Source organism: Malus sylvestris, chromosome 13, assembly GCF_916048215.2.
Source record: "Malus sylvestris chromosome 13, drMalSylv7.2, whole genome shotgun sequence".
Taxonomy (NCBI): Eukaryota; Viridiplantae; Streptophyta; class Magnoliopsida; order Rosales; family Rosaceae; genus Malus; species Malus sylvestris.
In genome coordinates this window covers 949032-972558 of record NC_062272.1, presented here as the reverse complement: position 1 = coordinate 972558, position 23527 = coordinate 949032, and the positions used below count along the sequence as shown (strand labels likewise).

Genomic DNA, 23527 nt, shown 5'->3' with positions numbered 1-23527 from the left:
GATGAGTTCTTGGTTCTTCTCAATGCAATAGTAAACCGCATGCTTAGCATGTCTTATTGTGAAGCATGACGACAAGTCATGTGTTCAGTCCAAACATATATTGATCACATTGTTGACAAACTCTCTAATACAGGAGTTCTATGTAATACTGTTTGGAATGTATTTATGAGAGCATTAGATCCATTCTTTGCCAAACTAGTAAACGCGTAATTATAATTTCATTTAAAACATTCACCAACCCCTACAGCATACAACATCCAAACTATGTTATAAATTCTTATGATATATTCCATATAATTTGAAGAATCATTATAATATTGATACGGTTTATTAAGTAGTTCATTCATACGTATGTTGCTTATGTGGTGTTTGATTGGTAACAAGACGGATCATCCATTTCATTCGTTGTATTACCAGTTAGTCGTTTGTATAACGATATTTTGTTTTGCTTGGTTATAGAATGACTAAAGTTTGACTAAAATATATATGACAAACACTGTATCTATTTGAGCCGAATACCTAGTCGGAACCTCTAATTTTGTGATTGCATATCTTAATGACAAAAAATACGCAACTATCCATTCATTTATTTAAAAAAAAAAGAAAAAAAATAAGAACTCATAATTTGTATTGTACACAATGCAAATTTGATTACTCAATCTAAATTGAACAATTTCGAAAAAAATTCCCTTCATTAAGGATAATTATATTGCCCCTTAATTAAAGAGATTGCATTACAACAAATTTTGAAAAATTAATACGACAAATCGCTTAAAATTTTATTTTATATAATAAATTTTAAAAAGTATATAAATTCATGACATTTTCAGATTTTTTTTAGAATTTTTTTAAAAGAAATTACTATATAAATATAAGGAAACTTTAATGAAAAACTTATGGTATTGTTCACTTTAACAAAAAATCATATTTTTACACTAAAAAGTCAATTATGATAATATTAACTTTACCCTTTATTTTATCTTTATCGTTAGAACTCAAAAATTTTAAATTATTTTCATTAATTTTCTTTAAATATAAAGGTAATAAAATATTTGGTGAAATAAAAAAGAAAGAAACGAAAAGAAGGGCGTGGAGCGATGTGCATATGAACGGAAAACAGCTCAATAGCTTCCACTGACACTCGGCAATAAAATGACTTTCCCTTGGCCTTGTCTTCCTTCATTCCCCCATTAGCCTTTTCGGCTCTCTCTCTCTCTCTCTCCCCCCATTGCTGTTGAGAGATAGAGATATTCTTACAAGCTTCTCTCTTTCTCTCTCTACCTCTCTCTCTGCTCTTGCTCTCTTCTAGTTCTTCACCTTCTTATATATACACTCTGAATTCTGAAAACAAATAAAAAAAACTCAAAACAAAGAAAGAAAGAAAAACCATTTATTTTTTAGGTGAAAAGATGGGGTTTTTTCATCTGGGATTGTTTCTGTGTGCCTGCCAAGTGCTTGTTCTTGGAGTTGTTGCTTCTGCACCCTCTGGAAATTTACCAATCATACCCTTCGATGAAGGGTACACCAAGCTTTTTGGGGATGACAATTTGATGATCCTTAGAGATGGGAAATCCGTCCATCTCTCACTAGACGAACGGACAGGTCTGTAATCTGTTTCCCTTTTGGGTTTCTGTCTCGAGACTCATGTGAAAGTGTTTTGATTTTTTGGTTTCTGGGTTTTTGAGGTGGCGACGTTTCGTGAGTTTTTTTTTTTACCTTGAAGTTGTTGTCTTTGTTTGGTTTTTGGTGGCTATGTCTGTTTGCAGGGTCTGGATTTGTTTCTCAGGACCTCTACCAGCATGGGTTTTTCAGTGCTTCCATTAAGCTGCCTGCTGATTACACCGCTGGAGTTGTTGTTGCGTTTTATGTGAGTTAATCCTGTTTTTCTATCTGATTAAGGTTTTTAATTTTGTTTCCCTCTTTGTTTGTTGTTTGATTGTATCTTACGTTGTACAAAATAATATGACCCAGATTTTTACTTCTCAATTTAACAGTTCAGTAAAGATTCAAGCTTTATGGTTAGCTGATTAATCTGAACAGTTTTTGTTTCAAATTTGGTGGTGTGGAGCCCAGAAAATGTTGTGGATCTAATTCTACCAATATCCAATTAAAAACTTGTTTTCTCAACCTTCTGAGATAACCCAGATAGGCTGCATTACTTTTTACATTTTAAATGTCCATTTTGTGACCTGAAGTTCACACCCAGATGAGTATTTTCTTTCATTTATTGTGTTCAAGATTTCGGTCCTATAAACGAACAATTTTCGATATCAATCGGATGACTAAATATTCGACACTGATGTATGCTGGTGTTTTCCTTTTTATTTTCTCATTAAGCTGTTAAACGAATAGGAATACAGGTTCTAATCTGTTTAATGTTAACAGATGTCAAATGGTGACATGTTTCCGAAGCACCATGATGAAATTGATTTCGAGTTCTTGGGGAATATACGGGGCAAAGAATGGAGGGTTCAGACCAATATTTACGGCAACGGAAGCACCAACACCGGCAGGGAAGAGAGATACAATCTCTGGTTTGATCCGTCCGACGATTACCATCAGTACAGCATTCTCTGGACTGACTCTCAGATCATGTGAGCATCAATCAAAACTCTCCACTCTATATTTGGATTAGTATATGCTAAATCTATGTGTTAGCATATCAACTTTTTGTGAGGCATATTTTTCCAAATTGTCACCAATAATGTCATGTTCTTTGAAGTCTGGAGTTTTACTGTTTTGGGGTGGGGGGTTTGATGTGATGCCTCTGTGTAGGGAAAATGCAGAGGCGGGGTTTCTCCTTTTAGGAAAATACGGCACATAACTTGTTCTTTTCGTTGTTTTAATACCGCCTCTTGTTTCGTCAAAACCAGCTGTGGTTGGTTTGTGAGAAAAGTAGGAAAGAAAAGGATGGAATTTTTTGGTGCACGTTTTCATTTTAGGGAAACTGGATGAAAATATAATTTTTGTAATTCAAGCAAAAATTTGTTCGTAGCGATTTCTCGCCTTTTATTGTTCACCTCATTTTTTATGAGTTCTGTAATTCAGATTTTGATCGGCGTATTTGTTTCCACTGTCAATTACTTGCAGCTTTTATGTTGACAATGTTCCCATTAGAGAGTTCAAGAAAACAGAATCGATGGGTGGTGACTTCCCTGCTAAGCCAATGTCATTGTATGCCACAATATGGGATGGATCTGATTGGGCTACCAATGGTGGCAAATACCGAGTGAATTACAAGTACTCTCCCTATTTGGCTGAGTTCTCCGACCTTGTTCTACACGGCTGTGCGGTCGATCCAATCGAACAATTATCAAAGAAGTGCGAAAACACCCAAAATTCAGAATCAGTCCCTACTGGTGTCACCCGCCTCCAAAGAACAAAGATGGAGGGTTTAAGGAAGAAGCACATGACATACTCCTACTGCTACGACAGAATCCGATACAAGTCTCCTCCATCAGAGTGTGTGATCAGTCCCCAAGAAGCTGAAAGACTGCGTGTGTTTGACCCCGTCACATTCGGGAAAGGGAGGCGCCGCCATGGAAAGCATCACCACCGGAGCAGAGGAAGCCAGACAGAAGAGGCAACTTCTGTTTGATGAGGGCTGCAAGCAACGTATGGATTCTGATATGAATGAGCACTACGGTCACTCCATTGGCATTTGGTCGATATATATCCGCGCTGGGTCAGTTCTTCGGTGTATAGTGAGAGCTGAGAAGCATAGATTTATTGAGGGTGGATAGAGTTTTACAGGGTGTTTTGGTGGGGGGGTGGTTTGTGTATAGTTTGTACAACTTTTAGAATGCTTCCTTCCCAGGTTTCCATTCATGCTTTTCTTTTGGCTTTACGAATTGAGATTTTCTCTGTACTTTTGACACCCTCATGGGTTCAATAAATATTTGAGCATATGGAAGTTTCTGTAATATGTAGTAGGCATGGTTTTTCTATTTGTTGTGTACATTTCTACGGTAAACCGGTGTATGGGATGCGCCAGAGTTTATGTGGCTAGATTGTGGCAGTTACAATTCAGCCGTCCACTGCACCGGTGCATTGCTGGTAGGATTTTCATTTTTTTTTTTTAAATTAATTTAATTTTTAACTTTTTATTAATGTCAAAAAATTTGGGCCACTGTCGTTTTATCTTCAAAAGTCATCGCTGCTGAGTAAACGGATGGATGGTAGTCTGTCAATGGTGAATTGGAATCCAAGGTCAGTAGGATGTGACAAGAGCTGTAAAATGGGTTCAGCATGTTGTTCTTTACCTTCACAGTGCTGCAGGTAGGTTGGATTTTTCAAGGCTTCAAAGCTGGGTCCGTGACTTGGAAGGGGGTGAGGTAAAAGTAAAACCAAGTAAACACGAGGAAACAAAACCTGCTAGCCTACACATGGTGGCCCTGGCAAAAATTGACCCCAAAAAAACTGACTTTATAGAGAAAAATAGGACGAGTGTCTGACCTCGTCATTTGCAAGTTAATTTCACAAGAAAATGTAGAATCACTTATGTTTTGATCTCATCCGACTCCACATGTTACTTATTCAATGACATACCCCGATCTGAAATATCTACCTGGATTCCGAATCGAGCTGTGCTAGCCGACATCAAGAGGGTAACAGAACCATAAGTGTAGTGATTTGGAAAATGTTAATAAATTAAAACCTAAAAATGCCTAAATAAAAGAGTGTGCTTATGGGCGATAATGAATCTATTTCACACGTGATGTCAAAACATAAGTAAAGTAGGATGAGAATTATATCCTCGGAGATAACCACCTACGTACTCGTCGGGTCACGTACTCCGAAGATCTGTGTGTAGTAACTTTGGGTCAAGCCCAAACAATAAATAAATAAACTAACGCTAAACGGCCTAATTGTCCACTTGCTTAACGAAGTTAGCAATCTCGTCTCAAGAGGCATTTTCGTCAATTCACTTTTTTAAAATTAATAAAATCATAAAATTAAAGACGGGTTGTCACATTCAGTGCTAAAACTACCTTAGTCAGACAACGCTATTGAACGTTTTCCGTCATTAATAAACCACTTTTGTTCTTTCTTTTTTAATTTTTTTTCTTGAGGTGAAAAATAATTTGAATTTCTAATGGAATTTGTTTTCCTGGAAATCCTTTGGACCACTAGAGATGATAAATGAGCTGTAGAAAATTGGTTTGGCATGAGGCTCATTGGGTAAGTGGTAACTAAGTTACTAACCCTTGCTGACATAAAAACTGAGGTTTTGCAGCTTTGCGGTCCTCTTATCCGCTTGATTTCTGTTGGTCTCCAACGGAAGGGAAGATGAAAAGGGTAAAAAAACATGATGGCATGCTTAAACAGAGTGAACAAGTGCCAAACAAACGGTTACAAATATATAATTAAATAGTACAACTATTAAATAGACGTCCGTTTTGTTTTTTACAAATAAGCAAGTACTGATGTGTCATCGATATTGTTGATCACTGTTGCAAACAAAACATATCTACATGGTATATGTATTTTGTTGATTATTGGTACTGGTGAATCACACGATGGTGGTCAAAGGGAAGCTAAAATGTCTCTGCGAGTTTTCTCTGTCCCAAGATGATGAATTGTCATTGCGAAGCCACCGGCTGATTTTTTTTTTTTTTTTTTAAATAGTTCAATTGAACAGACTTATCGCAGACAGAAGAAATTACAGTAGGAATAAGCTTCATGCAAATTCAGTTTCCTTTTTGCGATGGTAAATTCCGACCTGTAATCCTCTTTTATGTCCCTTAATTATTTATTAATTTCTTCACAACAAGTTACTACTTTAACATCTGCAGAAAAATATAAGTTAGATTAATAAAATGGTCAAGATTCTTGTGTAACAAAAACAAAAACATTCAGAACCGACCACTATGGGTGAGTTTGGTGCATGTTTTTGCCAAACTAAATAAATATTAAGGTCGTAATTAGAAAACAAATACGAGGTTAGAACCTTATTGTCGCGAATCGCTTTGACATCTGCAGAACGATAAAATCCATCTGACAGCTAATCCTGTCTGCAGCATTATTCATATATATATATATATGGCTATATCTTCAACCAAAAGCAGTAAAGTTACACTTTTATATTGGTGATTACTAGCTGTTCTTAGATTTGGTAGGTCAAAATGTCTTAATGCAGATTTTTTAACCATACTAGGCGAGGTAATAAAAAGATTAGGCGAGCGTAACTGCACACCACGTAATGCAAGTACCCTCCATTTGCAAAGCTAGTCCTTGATTTTTTTATTTTTTATTTTTATCAAACATGAACTTCATTGATAGAAGAAAATATTACAAATGTTAAACGAGAGAAACATAAAAATAAGCTGCAATTAGACCAAAAAGACGAAGAAGTCCAAGCAATATACATGATGACGAAATCAGACCAGTCCGTTGATAGAAAGCTAGCCCTTGATAGAAAACTCCTCAACCTTCCAAACACCTCTGCTAGCCCAAAATGTATTAGATGAAAGGAAAAAAGGTAAATTGAGAGGGACAGGAAATCAAAACCTTGCAAAACGAATACAAGAAATAACATAACGATATTTAAGAAAACACAACATAATTACTAACAAATTATGTATAAGAATTAGGTTGTGACAAACTTGGATGTAGCCAAATAGGCTAATGCAGTGTGCCTCGTTTCTACACCCAAGTTCATTCAAGTCTCCCTCTTAGCAGTTTAAATTAGATATGAAAATCGCTTGAATCAAAAAACAAAAGAATTAGGTTGTGATGGTGCTAGGGTTGGTTTTCCAATAAATGGGATTAGGCTGGCTTTAAGTTTTTGAATTTTAAAACAACTTTCGACAATTACAAGGAATGAGAATCCTCTCAGGATTCTCTGTGTGAGGATCCTCTTTGTGAGGATCCCTAGAATCCTCAAATTGTGTCTGTTCATCGAACATCGTACGTAAGTTTTCGTCAGGTACTGTTCATATTTAATTTTAAATAAAAGTATTTAAAATAATTTATGACCGCACGATGTACGATGAACGGACATGATTTGAGGATCCTCAAGATCCTCACAAAGAGAATCTGGAGATGATCCTCATTCAATTACAAGAAGCAGATTGCTGTTTTTACAACTTTTTGGACTTTTATTGCATGTCCTTGGCATAAACCATTCTGCTTGCTTTTGGGTTGTTGCCTTTGCCATTTTACATAATGTTACGGCCTGTTTGGTTACCAGATTATAATCAAAATGGATAAATCTTCGGCTTAATGAGATCCTAGGACCCGTTTGGTTCACAGATTAAACTAAACACTATTAATTAGGCTTGACAATTTCTTGCACAACAAGTTAACTCATATAAAATGACACAAAAATAACAAGTTTTGAGGCAACTCATTAACAAATAAGGTCATTATCGGATCACCTATTAAATACATGTTAACAAATTGGGTAGTTACTAGGTCAACCGTTAAAAACCCATTAAGATAACGGATATAACACGTAAATGACACAAACACACCCGTTTTCAACGTTTAGACATTAGAAACAATTTCTTAACCCATTAATCCAACATTAACACAAACCGTTAACGAATCGGATCGTTATCGGATCACCATTTAAAAAAAGGAGTTTTAACGAAAAGCCCACGGTACTGTTTACTTTAACGAAAAACCACATTTTTACACTAAAAAGTCAAACTTGATACTATTCACTTTACCCTTTATTTTGTCCTTATCATTAAAACTCACAGTTTTCAAGCCTTTTTCATTAGTTTGTCTTTTAAAAAAACCGTGAAGATAACATGTTCAACATAATCCATTAAGATATATGAGCAAGATCCAAGTTCAAGAAACTCAGAATTATACTAATGCACTTGACTAATAATACATTTGGTTTTCAATTTTTGTTGTCTATTATTTGGAAGCGAGTAGATGCGATGAGTTTGACGATAATGATATTTATATTTATCACCATGTCACATAACATTGTGCAGAATCTGCAGATCAGTCAAGCCTCTAATTCTCAGATTCAGACTCTTTTTTCTCTATCGACTTGATAAAGTTACGCACAATTGTCTTCCCTTCGGAAGTTATGATACTTTCAGGATGGAACTGAACCCCCTGCAAATTTCACATACATTTGGTTAGAAAGAAGGCATAGAAGTCAGATTCAACAATTTAAGATCTAATGAGATTAAAATTAGTTTGTTTGAGGCGAAACAACTGCAATCCAACGCTACATCGTTGCAGTTTTTCTGTTTCGTGGATGTATCGCATGGCAATGCATGTCAAGGAAACAAAGACCATCAGCTAACTGAATCGACGCAACTTCATCAACTTTTATGTTACATGATTAACAATTTTATATCATGGAACAACTGAACAAAGAATATTTCTTCCAGCTTGGTATTTTTAGCGTGCGATAACTTCTGTGTCTATGCTACTTCAAACATTCCGCGACCCTTTTTCATATATTATATTTAACCCCATGACTGGTCTACTAATTGGCCAAATCATCTATTGCCCACAAAAAAATAGCAAACATAATCTCCACAGGGCTCCTCTCCAACAGTACCTACTACCTATCTACTCCCTGCCTCAAGTTCAATAAGTGCCAAAATTACTTTTAAAGCTACGAATTTTCAACGCAAAGCATTGTCATTAAATCTCTCCGTAACCTAATAAAGGAATCCTAGGATCAGAAATGAACCGCATGGAAACTGCCTGTCAAAATCTTATGACTCTTCTTCTTTATATGGTACACAACTTGTGCAGGAAAGTGCATTTTCTGTATGCAAAGCAACTTATGATTTATATTACCTAGGCAGCACAACATTCTCCCACTCCATAATAGTTTTGAAAAAAATAAAAAAAGTCCAAGGAAACCGTTTCTTACTTGAAGATGCCTGTATTTCTTGTGACGAGCAGCCATTATCAGTCCATCCTCTGTCCATGCTGTAATCTCAAGTTCTTCACCAGGAAAACTGTCCTTATCGATTACAAGACTGTGATATCTGCCAGCAGTGAAAGGGCTGAAAAGACAAAAAGAAAGTTTAGTTGTTATTTGAGATCCCATTAATGCACAGGATGGTTGAAAGTTTAAAAGGTAACCTAAGCAAGGTTTTCTCATACTAGTTTATCATTTCATTACGTTGCAAACAACAGGAGAAACCTCAAACACTGAATGAAACATTTCCTTTAGCAACTAATCCAACCCCCAATATGCTACTGTTAACCACACGCCAGCCCCGAGATGTTACTTTCCAATAATATCTGGGAAAAGTAGTACGATTTATACTAAGGTTTACATATATAATGAAGAAATTTTAAATACAACTTAGAATTTGCTACTAAGCTTACACAACATTGCCGTTCTAGAAATGATTGATAATAAAATGCATTTGATCAACATTAAAGCCTGCTTAGACAAAAGCCACAAGGAACTATAGTTAACAAACAATCAAGAAAGGTACAAATAGCAGTTTACAACAAGGTATTGCAATCATTCATAACGTTAAAAAAGAAAACAAATGTAAAATGTGAATAATGTTTGGAAACGGTTTAAATAATAAATAGGATTTTTAAAATTTGCTGACAGCTAGGGTAAAATTTAAACTAGGAAGACAAAAACAGAAATAGGGATCACAAAAGGACAGAGAAATTCATACTTTGACAATCCCGAAAACAAGCTATCTTCCTCCTTCTCGTTATAATATACAGGAGAGCTCTTCCCATGCATGACGCCAAAAGGAGAACGAACAATTTTCCCTGCAACACCATGTGGATTATGATAAAGCCCCGCAATAAATAAGGGTATAATGAAAAGATACAATATAATAGTCAACTGCTAAACCAAATATAAAGATTTAAAAAGACTTTATCATATGTAAGAATATTTACCTCCAAAAGCCTCCCCGATGCACTGCAAACCCATACATACACCAAATAAGGGTACAACGGGCCCTAACTCCAAAACAGTTTGCAATGATATTCCAGAATCTTGGGGAGCGCCTACAATAAGGAAATACTACGTGTCAAGATTTACAAATCGGTACCTGCTTCCTTTCCCAAACCACTACCTATAGATGAAACATCACCAAAAGGTCCAGAACTAACCTGGCCCTGGAGAGATTAACACTCCTCTGGGATTTTTCCTGTAAGAATGGAAACAAGAACCAGTTCGTTAAGTCAGATTCATTGCAAAGAATATATGTTTTTATCATAATTGCTTCGCCACCCAATACATTGCTCTTGTGGATCAGAAAACAATGATTAATAGGTTAAGTACAGATGCTTACCTTTTCAGTTCATCAACACTTAGTTCATCGTTCCGATACACTTCAAAGAGACATCCTAACTCTCCCATATACTTCGCATCAAAAGAAAGGTATTAGTACAATGTCTTCTTGATTTGCAAGAACCATCAATAAATAAAAGGACAGATAGACTCGTGTCGAACTGTTTCAGGAACTCCCACCTGACCCTGGAAGAGGGCTTCTAAAAAATCCAGAGAACTTAAAGCACATGAATTCAAGTCAAACGCATGTTTCGGGGAGCATTCCATGAATGGTCATACAAAATCTCGTTGCACTCTACTAAAAAGAGAAAATCAAGGTGTCTCATTTTCATATCTTCTCTCTAGTGCAGCAGTCACAAAGCTAAAAGAGTAACAATGCATGGTTTTTGTAACAGTTATATTGAAGTTTTGGCTCTAGAAGCTCAAACCTCCTCTGTTCGAAAAGGGCAGTCTCCATGAATACAGAAGAGAAAACAAACATTCTGTGCAAACTAACTAGCAAAGTGGAAGAAAAAAAAAGGGGGAAATTTAAATTCATCGTTGTTCATGAAAAGAAGAAACTTCGATGAGAAAATTAATCAAATTGGTAACCTGGCAGAGATTGTAGGTAAAGCTATCATAATTGTCAATGACAATGATGGGATTGTTGGTCCTCTTTTCGGCAACAGGGGGCTTCGAATTCGTTTCAGCGACGGCCACTGAAGCTTTTGCGGCGAACCCATTTGCCAATTTCACACCAAATCGCAGTCCTGCACCCAAAAATCACATCTTTGTGTCAATTTGAGATAGCTGACATGAGAGTGAGAGAGAAAGCGGGTGTGTGTTTGAGAGAGGTACGTGAGAGGGAGGTGGAGGGCACGGCAACGGAGGCAGGACGAGGGTTTTGCAGGGTTTTTGAAGAGAAAGCGGGTTTTGACTGTATGATTGAGGACTGAGAGGTCACTGTGGCCGCCATTGATAGAGAGAGGGAGAGAGAGAGGGGGGGAGAGAGAGATGCCTCGCCGGTAATTTTTTAGCCCTTTTATATTTAGACAAAAGTAATAGGGATCTGCCGGTCTGATTTCCAAAATATTTTTACCATATTTTTAGCGTATGATAAGGAAAATGGGATTTTCTTGATTAATGATATTGCTTTCTTTGATTTTATTTTTCCTTTACTTTATAATTTTTTCATTTTTTTTATAAAAAAAATATTATTTACATTAAAGAAGAGAGGTAAATTTAGCCTCATAATGAGTTATCAATATGTGGTTCAAATTTATTTTTAATGATAATCGAATCTAAGACCTCTCGTGAAGAGGAATACCACTATACAGTAATTTTTCATCGTTATTTTTTTTTATCAAACGATACTATCTACCTTAAGGAAGAGGAATAGGCTATAATGGGCTAGCAATAATGTGATTTAAATTCGTCTTTGGCGAGAATCGAACCTATTCAAATTCGTCTTTGACGAGAATCGAACATACCTCTCACTTATAAGTGAAGAGAAATATCACTAGACCGTAGTACTAATTGACAATTTTTTGTTATTATTATGTTTCTGATTTTTTATTTTTGCCTTCCATAATGATACCCATAATGTTGCGTTTTTTAATTTCCTAGTTTACTATAACAAGATTCGAGTCCAATATTCATATAACTATACTACAATTTTGAATTTAGTTATTTTTCTTTCGACAATGATTATAATTGCAATTTTATTCGATTCAACTTCTGTTGATACAAAGATGAGTTGTCAAAACTTAAAGGAGTTTGAATGGAGTGATGATCAAATAAAACATGAATAATCTTTTAAAAAGATGAGCCAGTTAGCCATTGCAAACAACTGGATTTATCATCTCCCTTTAACCCTTTAAGCAAGATGGAGCAAAAATAAGAAAATACCTTGTACCCCATAAGACAACCCACACCAATATACTTATTAAAATAGCATAATTAACTGATCAGTGTCACAAATTTAAACGATCACGTACATATACAATGCAAAATAGAGTGATGTTATTCACACATTTTTTTATCTCTCACACACCCTTGTTAATTTTTGTCTATTTATTTTCTTCAATTCATTCTATCATATGATCGGAAATTGAAAGAGTGTAGCAAATAAAATTGATGTGTGAAAGTATCACCTAACGAAATATATTCCCATGTATGACATATTTGTTGCGTATATCATGCATGTAGTGTACAATAAAATGAAAACGACATTGTTGATCATGATGCAAACGAAAAAGAACTCTAGCCGGTCGTACCAACAACCATAAAGTTAAAAGCTATGTACTACAGGATTGTGGATGATAACAACTTGAAAACATCGATATGTCACATGTGTTGTCGATTTTGCTACTTTCAAAATTGTAACACTAGTAATTTGAGTTGGTCATTAAAAAAAGTACATAGAAAGATAATAACCCTATGAGTTGTAGAACCAATGTAACAACATGACGAGGAAAAGACTGCACCACCTAATGATTTTGCAATTGTTAACAAAGAAGCACTGTTACAGTCATCTCTAACAAATGTTGAGTTTACTTCTCATGGTTATTTGTCATGTATAACAACCAAAAGAAAAACAAAAACCAACATTAATTTTGAGCAATGGCCGTTGCTTAAAGATCTAAATTTGCTCCGTAAGTTATAGCCATCACGAAAACTCACATCGACAAAGTAAGAGAGAAACCACAATCATAAAAACTTTTCTTGCCACAATGAAAGAGCGACCACAACCAGAAGAAAAAAAAACACATAAGAAAATAAAAAAAGAGGCCGAGAGAGATTGCCGCTGCCCTCAAGGCCAACGGCAAAGAGAGGCTTGTAGTTCAAACTAGTATGTATAAAAAAAATTAAAAATTAAACGAGTGATTAGATAAGCAACACAGAATACCAGAATTGCAGGTACCAAAAATAGGAACTTCAAAAATTAGTTTAAGAACAAATAGTTGATACAAAAGTGACGAAACTGAAATCTGTGGGGACTGAATTGACCTAAAAAAAGAGAGAAAATTTGGACTCTGTGGGTTTGTAAGCAGGTGATTAATCAAGCTACAAGATTAATTAACCATAATCCCCACTCCAAGTTTCATAAAACCCTAGCACAATGACCAAACTACCCTTACATTCGAGAACACGCTCTCTCCTCTTCTCTTGGTCCCTTCCACGCTGACGAGAGGGAGGGAGGGTTTTTCTCAGCCACCATTTAAGACCAAATGCGTGCTCAATAAGCCATTCGTCACCTTCCCCCTCAGGTCCTCACTTCACACGCCAACAGACTAACATTTTTCGCCAAACCCTAGATCTTCTTCTTCTTCCAAGTTCCAACCCCACTTCCCCAATCTGTACGCCAATGAGAGACTCACTCGTCAGCCCCCAATTGAATATACACGCATAGACGACCACACCCCTTTTGATTCTGCTTTCAATTCCCACAAAACCCATTTCCCAGATCTGACTAGTGCATCACCAAGCTCCGTTTTTTCACCTCAATTCGCTTGAACCCGGCTGTTTCGTTGGATCGGTGCGTTATTTGAACTATTTAAGGGGAACCCATCTCAGGTTTTGCATTGTTCTTGAGAAATTTTCAGGGTTTAGTATTCTAAATGTGGTAAAATTTAAGAAAGTTGTGGTCTTTAAGCTGATTCCTGCTAGATTAAGGGTTTAATTTGGTGGGATCTGCTTGAATTTTGTGGGATTTGGGATAGAGCCGTAGGTTTGATTTATTGGATCTGGAAGGTACTGAGGCATGCTTTGAGAGTGATAGTATCATAATAGCGAGTTTGGTGAAGTGGGTTCTGATGACAATGCCGTCGGGGAATGTGGTTTTATCTGACAAAATGCAGTTTCCTAGTGGTGGTGGCGCCGCGGCCGTTGGAGGCGGCGAGATCCCCCAGCTCCCCCGTCAGTGGTTCCCGGATGAGCGTGATGGGTTCATCTCGTGGTTGCGCGGAGAATTCGCGGCAGCTAATGCGATTATAGACTCCCTTTGCCACCATTTACGTGTAGTTGGTGAGCCAGGCGAGTACGACGGCGTTATCAGCTGTATTCAGCAGAGGAGGTGCAATTGGAATCCTGTGCTTCATATGCAGCAGTACTTTTCGGTTGCGGAGGTGATATATGCACTGCAACATGTTGCCTGGAGGAGGCAGCAGAGGCAATATGATCATGTAAAAGTGGGGGCCAAGGAGTATAAGAGATCCGGTTCGGGGTTTAACAAGGGCCAACATAGGGCCGAGCATTTCAAGGAAGGACATAATTTTAGTACAGAGGTTCATAGTTATGATGGGAATTCTTCGGGGCTTCTTGCTTCGGAGAAAGTTGAGCGGGGAAGCGAGGTAGCTGAGGAACTCAAGCCCGGTGGAGAGGTTGGGAAGTTGGATGGTAACGGTTTAGCAGCTGCTGGAGAGAAAACAGGTAACTTTTGGGATTAAGATTGGTGATTTCATGCTCATTTGAACAAATATAATAAATACTGGTTTGATGGTAATCAAATCCAAACTTTAAAGCTGAATGAAAAGGTCCAATCTTTTGAAGAGAATCAAGCATGTCTTGAATATGTTAGGGATTTTTTTAAGTTGGTGTTCACAAAAGGTTAAGAAATTATCTTTTAGTAATTTTGAAATTCATAGATTGTGACCTGAAAAGGAATGTGTTTCACCAGGTGACCTGAAAACTAGGAAATCACTAAAGCGTAAATGTGCTGTATGAAAAGTTGTAAAAAAGTAGTAGCCCGTCTCTGAACTATATGCATTGCATACTCATGCAGAATTCATTTTAATATGCCTGTGTACTATCTGCACTATACAGATTCGGATAATTTTCAGTTGTTAAAACTAAGAAAGATGCTTGGAAGTAATACCTATCGTAATACTTAGTTATGATTGCTGTTACAAATGCTCTTACAGAACCTCAAGAAGATAGTAGATTAAGGAGTTCGGAGAATTCACAACTGACCATATATGGCAATTCAGAACCTGAAGTTGCGGTAGGAGATGGATGCACCTCAAGCTCCAAGGGTAACGCAATTTGTAGTTTATCTTTCTTTCATTACTTTGGGGGTTTTAGTCTTTGCGTGTTTGTGGGGGGTGTGTGTTACGTACATCAACTCTGTCTATCATGACATGGATTCAAAATGTGGTTGTATTTGATTCTATTTCTTCTACTGTTGTGTTTAAACTTGGGATTCTTTGATCTTTTCCAGAGAATGAATCACATTCTATCCAAATTCAGAATGCGAAGCAGAACCTTTCCATTGTTCCTAAAACTTTTGTTGGCAACGAGTTATTAGATGGAAAGACGGTAGTTACCTCATTTGATACTGTCTTTTTAACTTGAAGTATGTTATGGATTTTCTAACGTTTATTTTTCAGGTTAACGTGGTCGATGGACTGAAATTGTATGAAGGATTGCTTGGTGACACAGAAGTCTCCAAACTTGTTTCTTTGGCTAATGATTTAAGGGTTGCAGGGAAAAGAGGACAATTTCAAGGCGAGTTTAATAATCCTTTGTGTTTAGAAATAAGCAGAAGATATGAAAAACTTGTGGTTGATTCCAGTACTAAACATAAATCCGCCATGTGGTTGTCATGAAATTTGATATTTAAACACTGTTTGAGCTGATCAAATCATCACCATCATCCTTACCCATGTGCTAAGCGTATTTAATCTGCCACATATATTCTTGCCCTTTTTATTATGCTGTTAATATAAATTCAAAATATTTAATCTATTTGTCCCATGTTAGTTTTGGTCAACATCCTTGTCATGTAGCTTCCAATTAAACTAGTCTCTAGTGGTTTTTGTATTATATTTTCAAACTACCTAAACCTTTGTTTTTGAACACTTTGCTTTAAGAAGTGATCTTTAAAAAAAATTGTGTCATTGTTTAGCTCAAAGCAAAGGGTTCAATAAGCGATTGAATAAATAATTGCCTGAACTTATATTGTTTTTTAATTCTTTGTTGAGTATTTCTCTTTCCCTTGTAAACATTTTTTGTTCCCTTTTCTTTTTATGGGGGAGGGTTTGGGTGGCTTAGTTTTACCATTTTGATTGTTGTTTTGTTATCCAAGTTTTATCTGGTGGATATGGGGATTAATGTCTACATTATATTTTTCATGGAAGTAGCTCACATAGTTTAATACTTATTCCTTTATTATGATCATTGTTCTTATATTTTCCTTAGATCCTTGCTATCCTAACCTGCAAGATTATTGGTTGTTTTACCCCTGAAACCTATTGAGGAAAGTTTTCACAATGCTAGTACAAGTAAGTGTTAGCGATGCCATTATCACTTGTGTTTGGTATTACCGTTTGTACGCTATGGTCTATGTTATCTGTGTGGACACTATGCCAGGGAAATACTTTTGTGTTAATTACTAATCAAATTTTGGTAAATTTTGTGTTCATTAACTCTTAGTAGAGTATTATTTTAAGCAAACTAGAAAGAACACCCAGACAACTTTAAGTTTTAAAGAAAAACACTTCAAGAGCACAATTGGAGAAAACGCTCTTATCTATCAACTTATCATGCTCTAACTGATTGTAGTTGTGAAATTCCTTTGGTGTTACAAAGTAAGTTGGGTTTTTCTCTGAAGCATTGAGTTCAAAGTGTTTTGCAGTAAAGTGTGATGTTCTATCAGACAATAATATATAATCTCTTTGGTTATGCAAAGCAGGTCAGACATATGTGGTCTCAAAGAGGCCCATGAGGGGACATGGAAGAGAAATGATTCAATTGGGCCTACCTGTTATTGATGCTCCATCTGAAGATGAAATTTCGTCAGGAACCTCCAAAGGCATGTTGGAATTCACAATGGTCTTTTGATAGAAATTTTGGAATTTTGTTTTATTATTTTTTTTTGCCAATATAAGGAAATGACTACTCACATTTTATTCAAATGCCATTTGTTGATTTCCTATATCTGTAGATCGGAGAATAGAAGCTATCCCTTCCTTGCTGCAGGATGTTATTGATCGCATAGCTGGGATGCAAGTTACGACTGTGAAGCCAGACTCTTGTATCATTGATTTCTATAATGAGGTTGATATTGGTTTACTGTTTTTTTCTTTCTTGTTCTAGGTTTCTATAATTGTACAATTTTCTAAGAATCATAATTTTATGAAATTTGGTGACGATTATTTGTAGGGAGATCATTCACACCCTCACACGTGGCCACCTTGGTTTGGAAGGCCTATTTGCGTCTTGTTCCTGACAGAATGTGACATGACTTTTGGGAGAGTACTAGTATCAGACCATCCTGGGGATTATAGAGGCCCACTCAAGCTCTCTCTTACACCTGGGTAGCCTTTCTGACTGCTCTCATTTGATAATATTTATCTTCTTCAGTGTGACTTTTATTTGGTTTGCTGCTGCTTCTCTGTCATATACTCTATTGTTGTATTTCTAAATAAAGTATGGTAGGCTGAGAAGTATTGTTTTAAACGTATTGGAATCAAGTTAAGGTTAGTTAGCAGTGAAATATTGAATTCTGAGGGCCTAGTAACAGTTGAAGCTTTTCCAGAAGTTGGCTGTAGCCTGTATCACATCCATTAGAGATCATTACATTATTTATACTAATAGAACACAATTTTTCTTGTTGCTTTTGCATGCCGGAAGAATATGAGTTGCATAATTCAGGATCATGACGTAGTTTTCTCACATCCATATGAAATTATCTTATCCTTTCTCTTTACCTGCACTTGAAATCAGGTCATCGTTTCACTTAAAGCCTGCTTACTTTCGTTTGAGATTCCTGACATAAGGTCTTTGATCATCACACTGCAGATCCCTCCTTTTGCTGCAAGGGAAATCCACAGACTTTGCTAAACATGCAATACCTTCTATACGGAAGCAACGCGTACTTGTTACTTTCACAAAGTCTCAACCAAAGAAAAATACAATGAGCGATGGTCAACGTTTTCCTGCACCTACTCCAGCTCAGTCATCCTACTGGGGTCAACCATCAGGTAGGTCTCCAAGCCACATTCGGCATCCTGCTGGTCCCAAGCACTATGCAGCAGTTCCGACAACTGGTGTGTTGCCAGCCCCACCAATTCGGTCCCAACTTCCACCTCCAAATGGCATCCAGCCATTGTTTGTGCCACCTCCGGTAGGACCACCAGCAATACCTTTTGCCGGAGCAGTTTCCATCCCACCTGTTTCAGCTGGATGGGCAGCAGCTCCCAGGCATCCTCCACCTCGCATCCCTCCTCCTGGCACTGGTGTTTTCCTCCCTCCCCCAGGTTCGGGTAACTCATCAGCTCCTCAACAGCTGCCTACTACTGCAACTCAAATGAGCCCTTCTGTTGAGATTCCTCCCCAGACAGAGAGAGAGAGCGGGTCTGCAAAATCCAACCATAGCACAACTCCTCCAAAAGGAAAATCGGATGGGAAAGCTCAGAGCCATGAGTGCAATGGAAGTCTGGATGGAACTGGCAGTGGAAGAGCAGCCGTTAAGGAAGAAGAAGATCAGCACTCCGACAGCATGACAACAAGCGATCAAGCCGGAGCAGTTTAGGAGGGGGTGGGGGAGAGAGAGAGGTTCTTAAGGAGAAACAGAGTAGAGGCTGCAAACTGCAATGAGAGTTGGAAACAAATGTAAAGAGCGGCGAGAGTGAAGATCTAAAGTCATAGTAGCAAGAGGAACAGGCGGAAGAAGTTATCGATTCTCTTTGGGAGGATGGATTGAGATCCCTTGTCCTCTTTTTGTTTTTTGGTTAATCTTATTCCATCAACTCTTACATTAGTCTGTGCAAAGCAAAGCACATTATGAATCCATCTTTTGCTCTTCTTCTTTAATATCTTTCCTCAAATTTTGATGCTTCTCTCTCCATCTGATGTCATTGCTCCACATTTCCGGTCGTGTCATGCAATGCAGCGGTTCGAAATAATTCACATCACAATTTCCTTGTGCCTTTGTCATTAAGTTGATAGTATTTCGTTACCTTTACGGTGGTGTTTTATTGTCAATTTAGTGTTGGCCAACACATTCCAACCCTTAGCTGGAAGGCTAATCGGGTCGGGGTGTGTCAGTTTCGCATCAGAGGCAGTTTGTTTACAGAAATTACTGCTACAAACATTGTAGCCGCTTAAACTTCTGACTCTGGTTGCAACTGGCTTCCTCTTTAACCCATGCGTTTCGGGAACCCGAAACCCTACGTTTAATTATTCAGTTAATTTTCGCAGAAGATGACGCACCTGTAATACATCTAATCGGTTTCAAGAGTATATTAGTCTTTTCAGGTAATTCTTTTCTTAATTATTATTTTTAATCGGAGGGAAAATCTAAACTAATCTAAACTGGTTCCGTAGGATTCGAGTGGTAAATTGTAACAAGGGTAAAAGTTAGGTGGCAGTTAAAAACTATTTCCCAATCACTTGTTCGTCTGAGTCAATTTGTTGCGTCGACTGTTTTACACCCAGCACCGGAGAGCCGAAAATGAGTGAGCCAGAAGCAGCAGAAGAAGGCAGTCGCCGCCGCCTCATCCTCCACGAATTCCTTTCCCTCCAAGAATGCAAGGAGCTGGCTCACCCATTTGGGCTGGCTACAGACCCAATGTTTTCTCGACCACTGTCGCGCACCTCATCGCCACCAAAATTAATCAGAACATATTTGTCAGGATGTTGTGACATACACAGCTGACAGCCACAACATCCTTTTTTCCTTGGTGGGTCTGATTTGCTGTCTGATATCATTTGGCAGATAACTGATGGCGAAAGACTCACGCTGGCATTATGGTTCAATCGTGATGCTAGTTATGACGAGGATAATTAACTTATATCTTTCACTCACAGAGTCTGCTGCATGATCATGTTCATAAATTATGACTACCTTTGCCAGCAACTAGTAATATGTACTGGTTTTCACCCGACCAAACTTCCTCTGATCACCAGTTGGGTTTTCCTTTTGATATATGCCAGGCAAGACTGCATGTTCTTGGATATGAGCTACTTTTCCGTCAAGACAAGAGCCACTGTTACAACATTGCCGAGTTAACGATGGAGCCACCGCGATTAGCAAGGGGAGATGAGTTGTTTGACCACGAGTTTCATCAACATACTGCATGCACTTCGGGTATTCATACCAATGCTGACTGTCATTTTCTTTTGGTATAAGGCGTAGCCAAGTTGGCCAAGGCAGTGTGCCTCCCTCTTTGCCCCAACATTTGAATTCTCCACACCGTAATTTAGACTAGATTAAGCTAGATTACTAGAGAATTTATACTGCAATTATTGAAATTTTTGTGTAACAGATATGTTCACGACGCCTTATACACGAGTAAGTTTTATTTTCCAATAACTAAACTGGCAGAGTTACTATTTTAAGAGTAGGTGAATGTTCTGTGAGTGGCTGAGTCGATCTCTTTGGAAAGGCTCCATTTGTGTAAGACATTGCCAGAGACATCATAGTATGCAACATCAGCACTGGCCTTGGACATGTGAAACGACATGAAACCTTGTCCGTCGTAATACAACTTCAACTCCTCTGGACTCCACGACTTTATATCACCTCTCCATGCCTTGGACCCACCTCCACTTGTAAAGAACTGAATTTGACTGCATAATTAACAACCAGTTAAACCAAATTAATTTGTGCTTACGTATGTAATACCAAGTTAATATCAAGTTTTTGTGTGTACAAATTTACCTATCAGAATCACTGATGTGCTCCAAGCAATGGTCATGTCCGTTTACGTAAAAATCGATATTATTTGACTGGAGAAAAGTGGGAGTGAAAATAAAAAGTTAGAATCAAACAAGCGATATTAAAAAGAAGAAGTCAAATGTAAGACCTCAAGAGTAAGGGTCAATGCATTGTTTAGGAACATCTAGGTTACCTTAAGGATTGGGAGAAGTTGGGTTACAAGTTCTTCGGTGACACCATGATGTCCTGCGCTTTTAATAGTATGGTGACCGACCACAATTTTCCATTTTGCTGTGGAATTTTTTAGTGCTGAATCCACATCCTTCAAGAGATTTGAAAGGTATTCCGCCCGAGGAGTCACACCTCTCCAATCATAAGTATGCTCCTTTGGATTTGTAAAGTAATCATCCACAAATGGGGTTGTGTCCACAAAGAAAAAATCTACGATTTCTGGAGTACCGACAAATAGCAAAACATATTAGTTGCACATAATAAAATCGGTAAAAGGCTTATTAGTGACTAATTAATGAGTGCGAATAAATACTACCTGCATCTAAAATGAATGATCTTAAGCAAAACCATCTACTGTCAATTGCTCTGAGAACGGGACTCAATTGTGCTTCGACATCACCCCGATAGTCATGGTTGCCCAACACTGCATGAAACAAATTAACCACTTAATATACCATTAAGGATACTTAATTGCTTAGAATTATTACGTGTGGTATAATTAACTGAGTAAGTAATTTACCATTGTACCATTGCTTCTTTAAGCTGGGAGCAGTATAAATATTGGAAAACGATTCGTTAAATGATGGATCGTCGACGCCTGTCAAACCATCTTCGTAGAAATTATCACCAGTGGAGATGACAAAGTCTATGTTTGATTTCTCTCCAATTAACCCCATCTACAATCCGCAAGTAATTTCGACATAAAGTCAGTAATAATTAATTAGGGATTAAAGTTAATAAAATCTGCTTAAGTTAAACCACATGCATTGCCGAATGAACATCTCTAATAGTCAAAACAACCAGTCAAGATCTTTCTTGAGCTGAAAGTCACAGGTACGTACCAAATAAGTAAGGATACTGTGAGTGATGGGATGGTTGCCAAATTGAAAGAAAACTGCTAGACTGGAGACAGAAAACGACCCTTTGGAATAGGACAAGGATTGTCTGCCCTCCACTTCTGATGCCTTTCCTGTACTTCCTGTTTGTGTGGTCACAGTTAATTCACGTCAATATTTTAATTACTATTTATTTTTGTCTTATAATATCTATAAAAAAACAATATAAAATGTTGACGTAACTTAATCGTGACCACACAAATCAGTAGGGCACGAAAAGGGCACCGGAAGTGGATGACAGACAATCCTTCTCCTTTGGAATATGCATGGAGTATCAAATTCTGGCCTTAGCTTGTACTAGAGGATATGCTTGGAAATATACCCTCCCAAACAAGGCTTATGTAAAGAGTGATACTGATATGGTATATATGCCTGGAATTGTACCTTCAAATTCAAAGAACTTGACTGCACACCAATTTGTGGTACCTTTTCATTTATTTTCATCCACAATATATATTTTAAGTGTCGGTAAGGCCCAAATACCGTTTATATTCTTCCTTTATTTGCGTAAATTTTCAGTTTAATTCATGAAATTTCAGTATCGCTTAATTTTGTCAAAAGATGGTGAAATTTTTTGAAAGAAACGTAGTAATATAATTAGGCATGTAAATGAGGTAAGTGTATCAGCTTAAATCAATGAAATTAACGACATCATATACATGCAAAAGCATGCAAACATTTAAATGTAAAATACACAGAGATGATAACAATGAAAAATTTAAATGAAATGATACATATGTAGAACGTACCTGGAGAGCAACTTGAGATTGGTTGTATTGTCCCCGTCTTCCCCAATCTCCGACAACCAGGAAGCTGAGAGAGCCATCTGGTTTTGGTGCCTGCTTAAAACGTTGAAGCTCAGCTGCGCAAGCAACCAAACAAAGTGACAGGAGGCATCCCTTGAAGTGAAAGGAGGAAAACATGGCTTTATGATTATTAGAAGTATTAGACAAAGAAGCCACGAGAGTTTGAGTTTTCCGCAGAAAACTCTGAGAGAATTGAGTCAAGTGGCTTTGATGAAGAGCTATATATATACGACTTGAAGTTCCCAATAGTATCAGCTTTTCTAAAAGAACCCTCATTTATTCCTTTTTATTTAATTTTTCTAGAAAAATCGCATCAGATCTTGTAGAATTTATCTTATAATTTCTTTTTGAGTGATACTCGTGAACCCAAATATTTATACTAATGTACCAATAATGTGTAAAACCAACATACAATGAGATCAACTGATTAATTGACGTAATATGTGTGCATCACTTGTCACATTAGATAATATGTCAATGTAGTACGAAATGCAATATTCATAACATTTTTCTTTGTTTTTTATAATCTCAAAGCTCGGACTTTGGTAGAGAGATAGCTGTTAAAAAAATGCCTATACAAAAAAATATGTGCATTTATCATTATAAAATGATAAATGCAATATTCTTAACTCTCTTTTCGAACCCCCCCTTGTCTCAATCTCTCTCCACGTCCTTCTAACTCACCTAATCTTCCACAAAGAAA

At 37.2% G+C, this 23527-nt stretch overlaps 4 protein-coding genes across 4 annotated transcripts; 2 read left to right on the top strand and 2 right to left on the bottom strand.

Annotated features, from left to right (window-relative positions):
- Positions 1-1154: 1154 nt before the first annotated feature.
- LOC126596590 (probable xyloglucan endotransglucosylase/hydrolase protein 28) lies at positions 1155-3947 on the top strand. The gene is made up of 4 exons (XM_050263221.1): positions 1155-1602; positions 1767-1867; positions 2386-2594; positions 3091-3947. Exons 1-4 carry the CDS (start codon positions 1410-1412, stop codon positions 3596-3598), a joined length of 1011 nt encoding a protein of 336 aa, XP_050119178.1. The 5' UTR covers positions 1155-1409; the 3' UTR covers positions 3599-3947.
- Positions 3948-7753: 3806 nt separating this feature from the next.
- On the bottom strand, positions 7754-11274 carry LOC126594740 (anthranilate synthase beta subunit 1, chloroplastic-like). Its single transcript, XM_050260998.1, has 8 exons — positions 11090-11274; positions 10844-11001; positions 10254-10324; positions 10072-10109; positions 9856-9966; positions 9624-9723; positions 8852-8987; positions 7754-8076 (listed from the first exon to the last, which is right to left on the bottom strand). Exons 1-8 carry the CDS (start codon positions 11205-11207, stop codon positions 7972-7974), a joined length of 837 nt encoding a protein of 278 aa, XP_050116955.1. The 5' UTR covers positions 11208-11274; the 3' UTR covers positions 7754-7971.
- Positions 11275-13414: 2140 nt separating this feature from the next.
- LOC126596095 (RNA demethylase ALKBH10B-like) lies at positions 13415-19045 on the top strand. Its single transcript, XM_050262570.1, has 8 exons — positions 13415-14662; positions 15154-15264; positions 15450-15547; positions 15619-15736; positions 16923-17042; positions 17175-17287; positions 17393-17547; positions 18032-19045. Exons 1-8 carry the CDS (start codon positions 14047-14049, stop codon positions 18762-18764), a joined length of 2064 nt encoding a protein of 687 aa, XP_050118527.1. The 5' UTR covers positions 13415-14046; the 3' UTR covers positions 18765-19045.
- A 1408-nt stretch (positions 19046-20453) lies between these two features.
- On the bottom strand, positions 20454-23148 carry LOC126596097 (purple acid phosphatase 8-like). The gene is made up of 6 exons (XM_050262571.1): positions 22768-23148; positions 21643-21799; positions 21439-21546; positions 21085-21341; positions 20895-20962; positions 20454-20803 (listed from the first exon to the last, which is right to left on the bottom strand). The coding sequence occupies exons 1-6, from the start codon at positions 23098-23100 to the stop codon at positions 20569-20571; spliced, it is 1158 nt and encodes a 385-aa protein (XP_050118528.1). The 5' UTR covers positions 23101-23148; the 3' UTR covers positions 20454-20568.
- Positions 23149-23527: the final 379 nt, after the last annotated feature.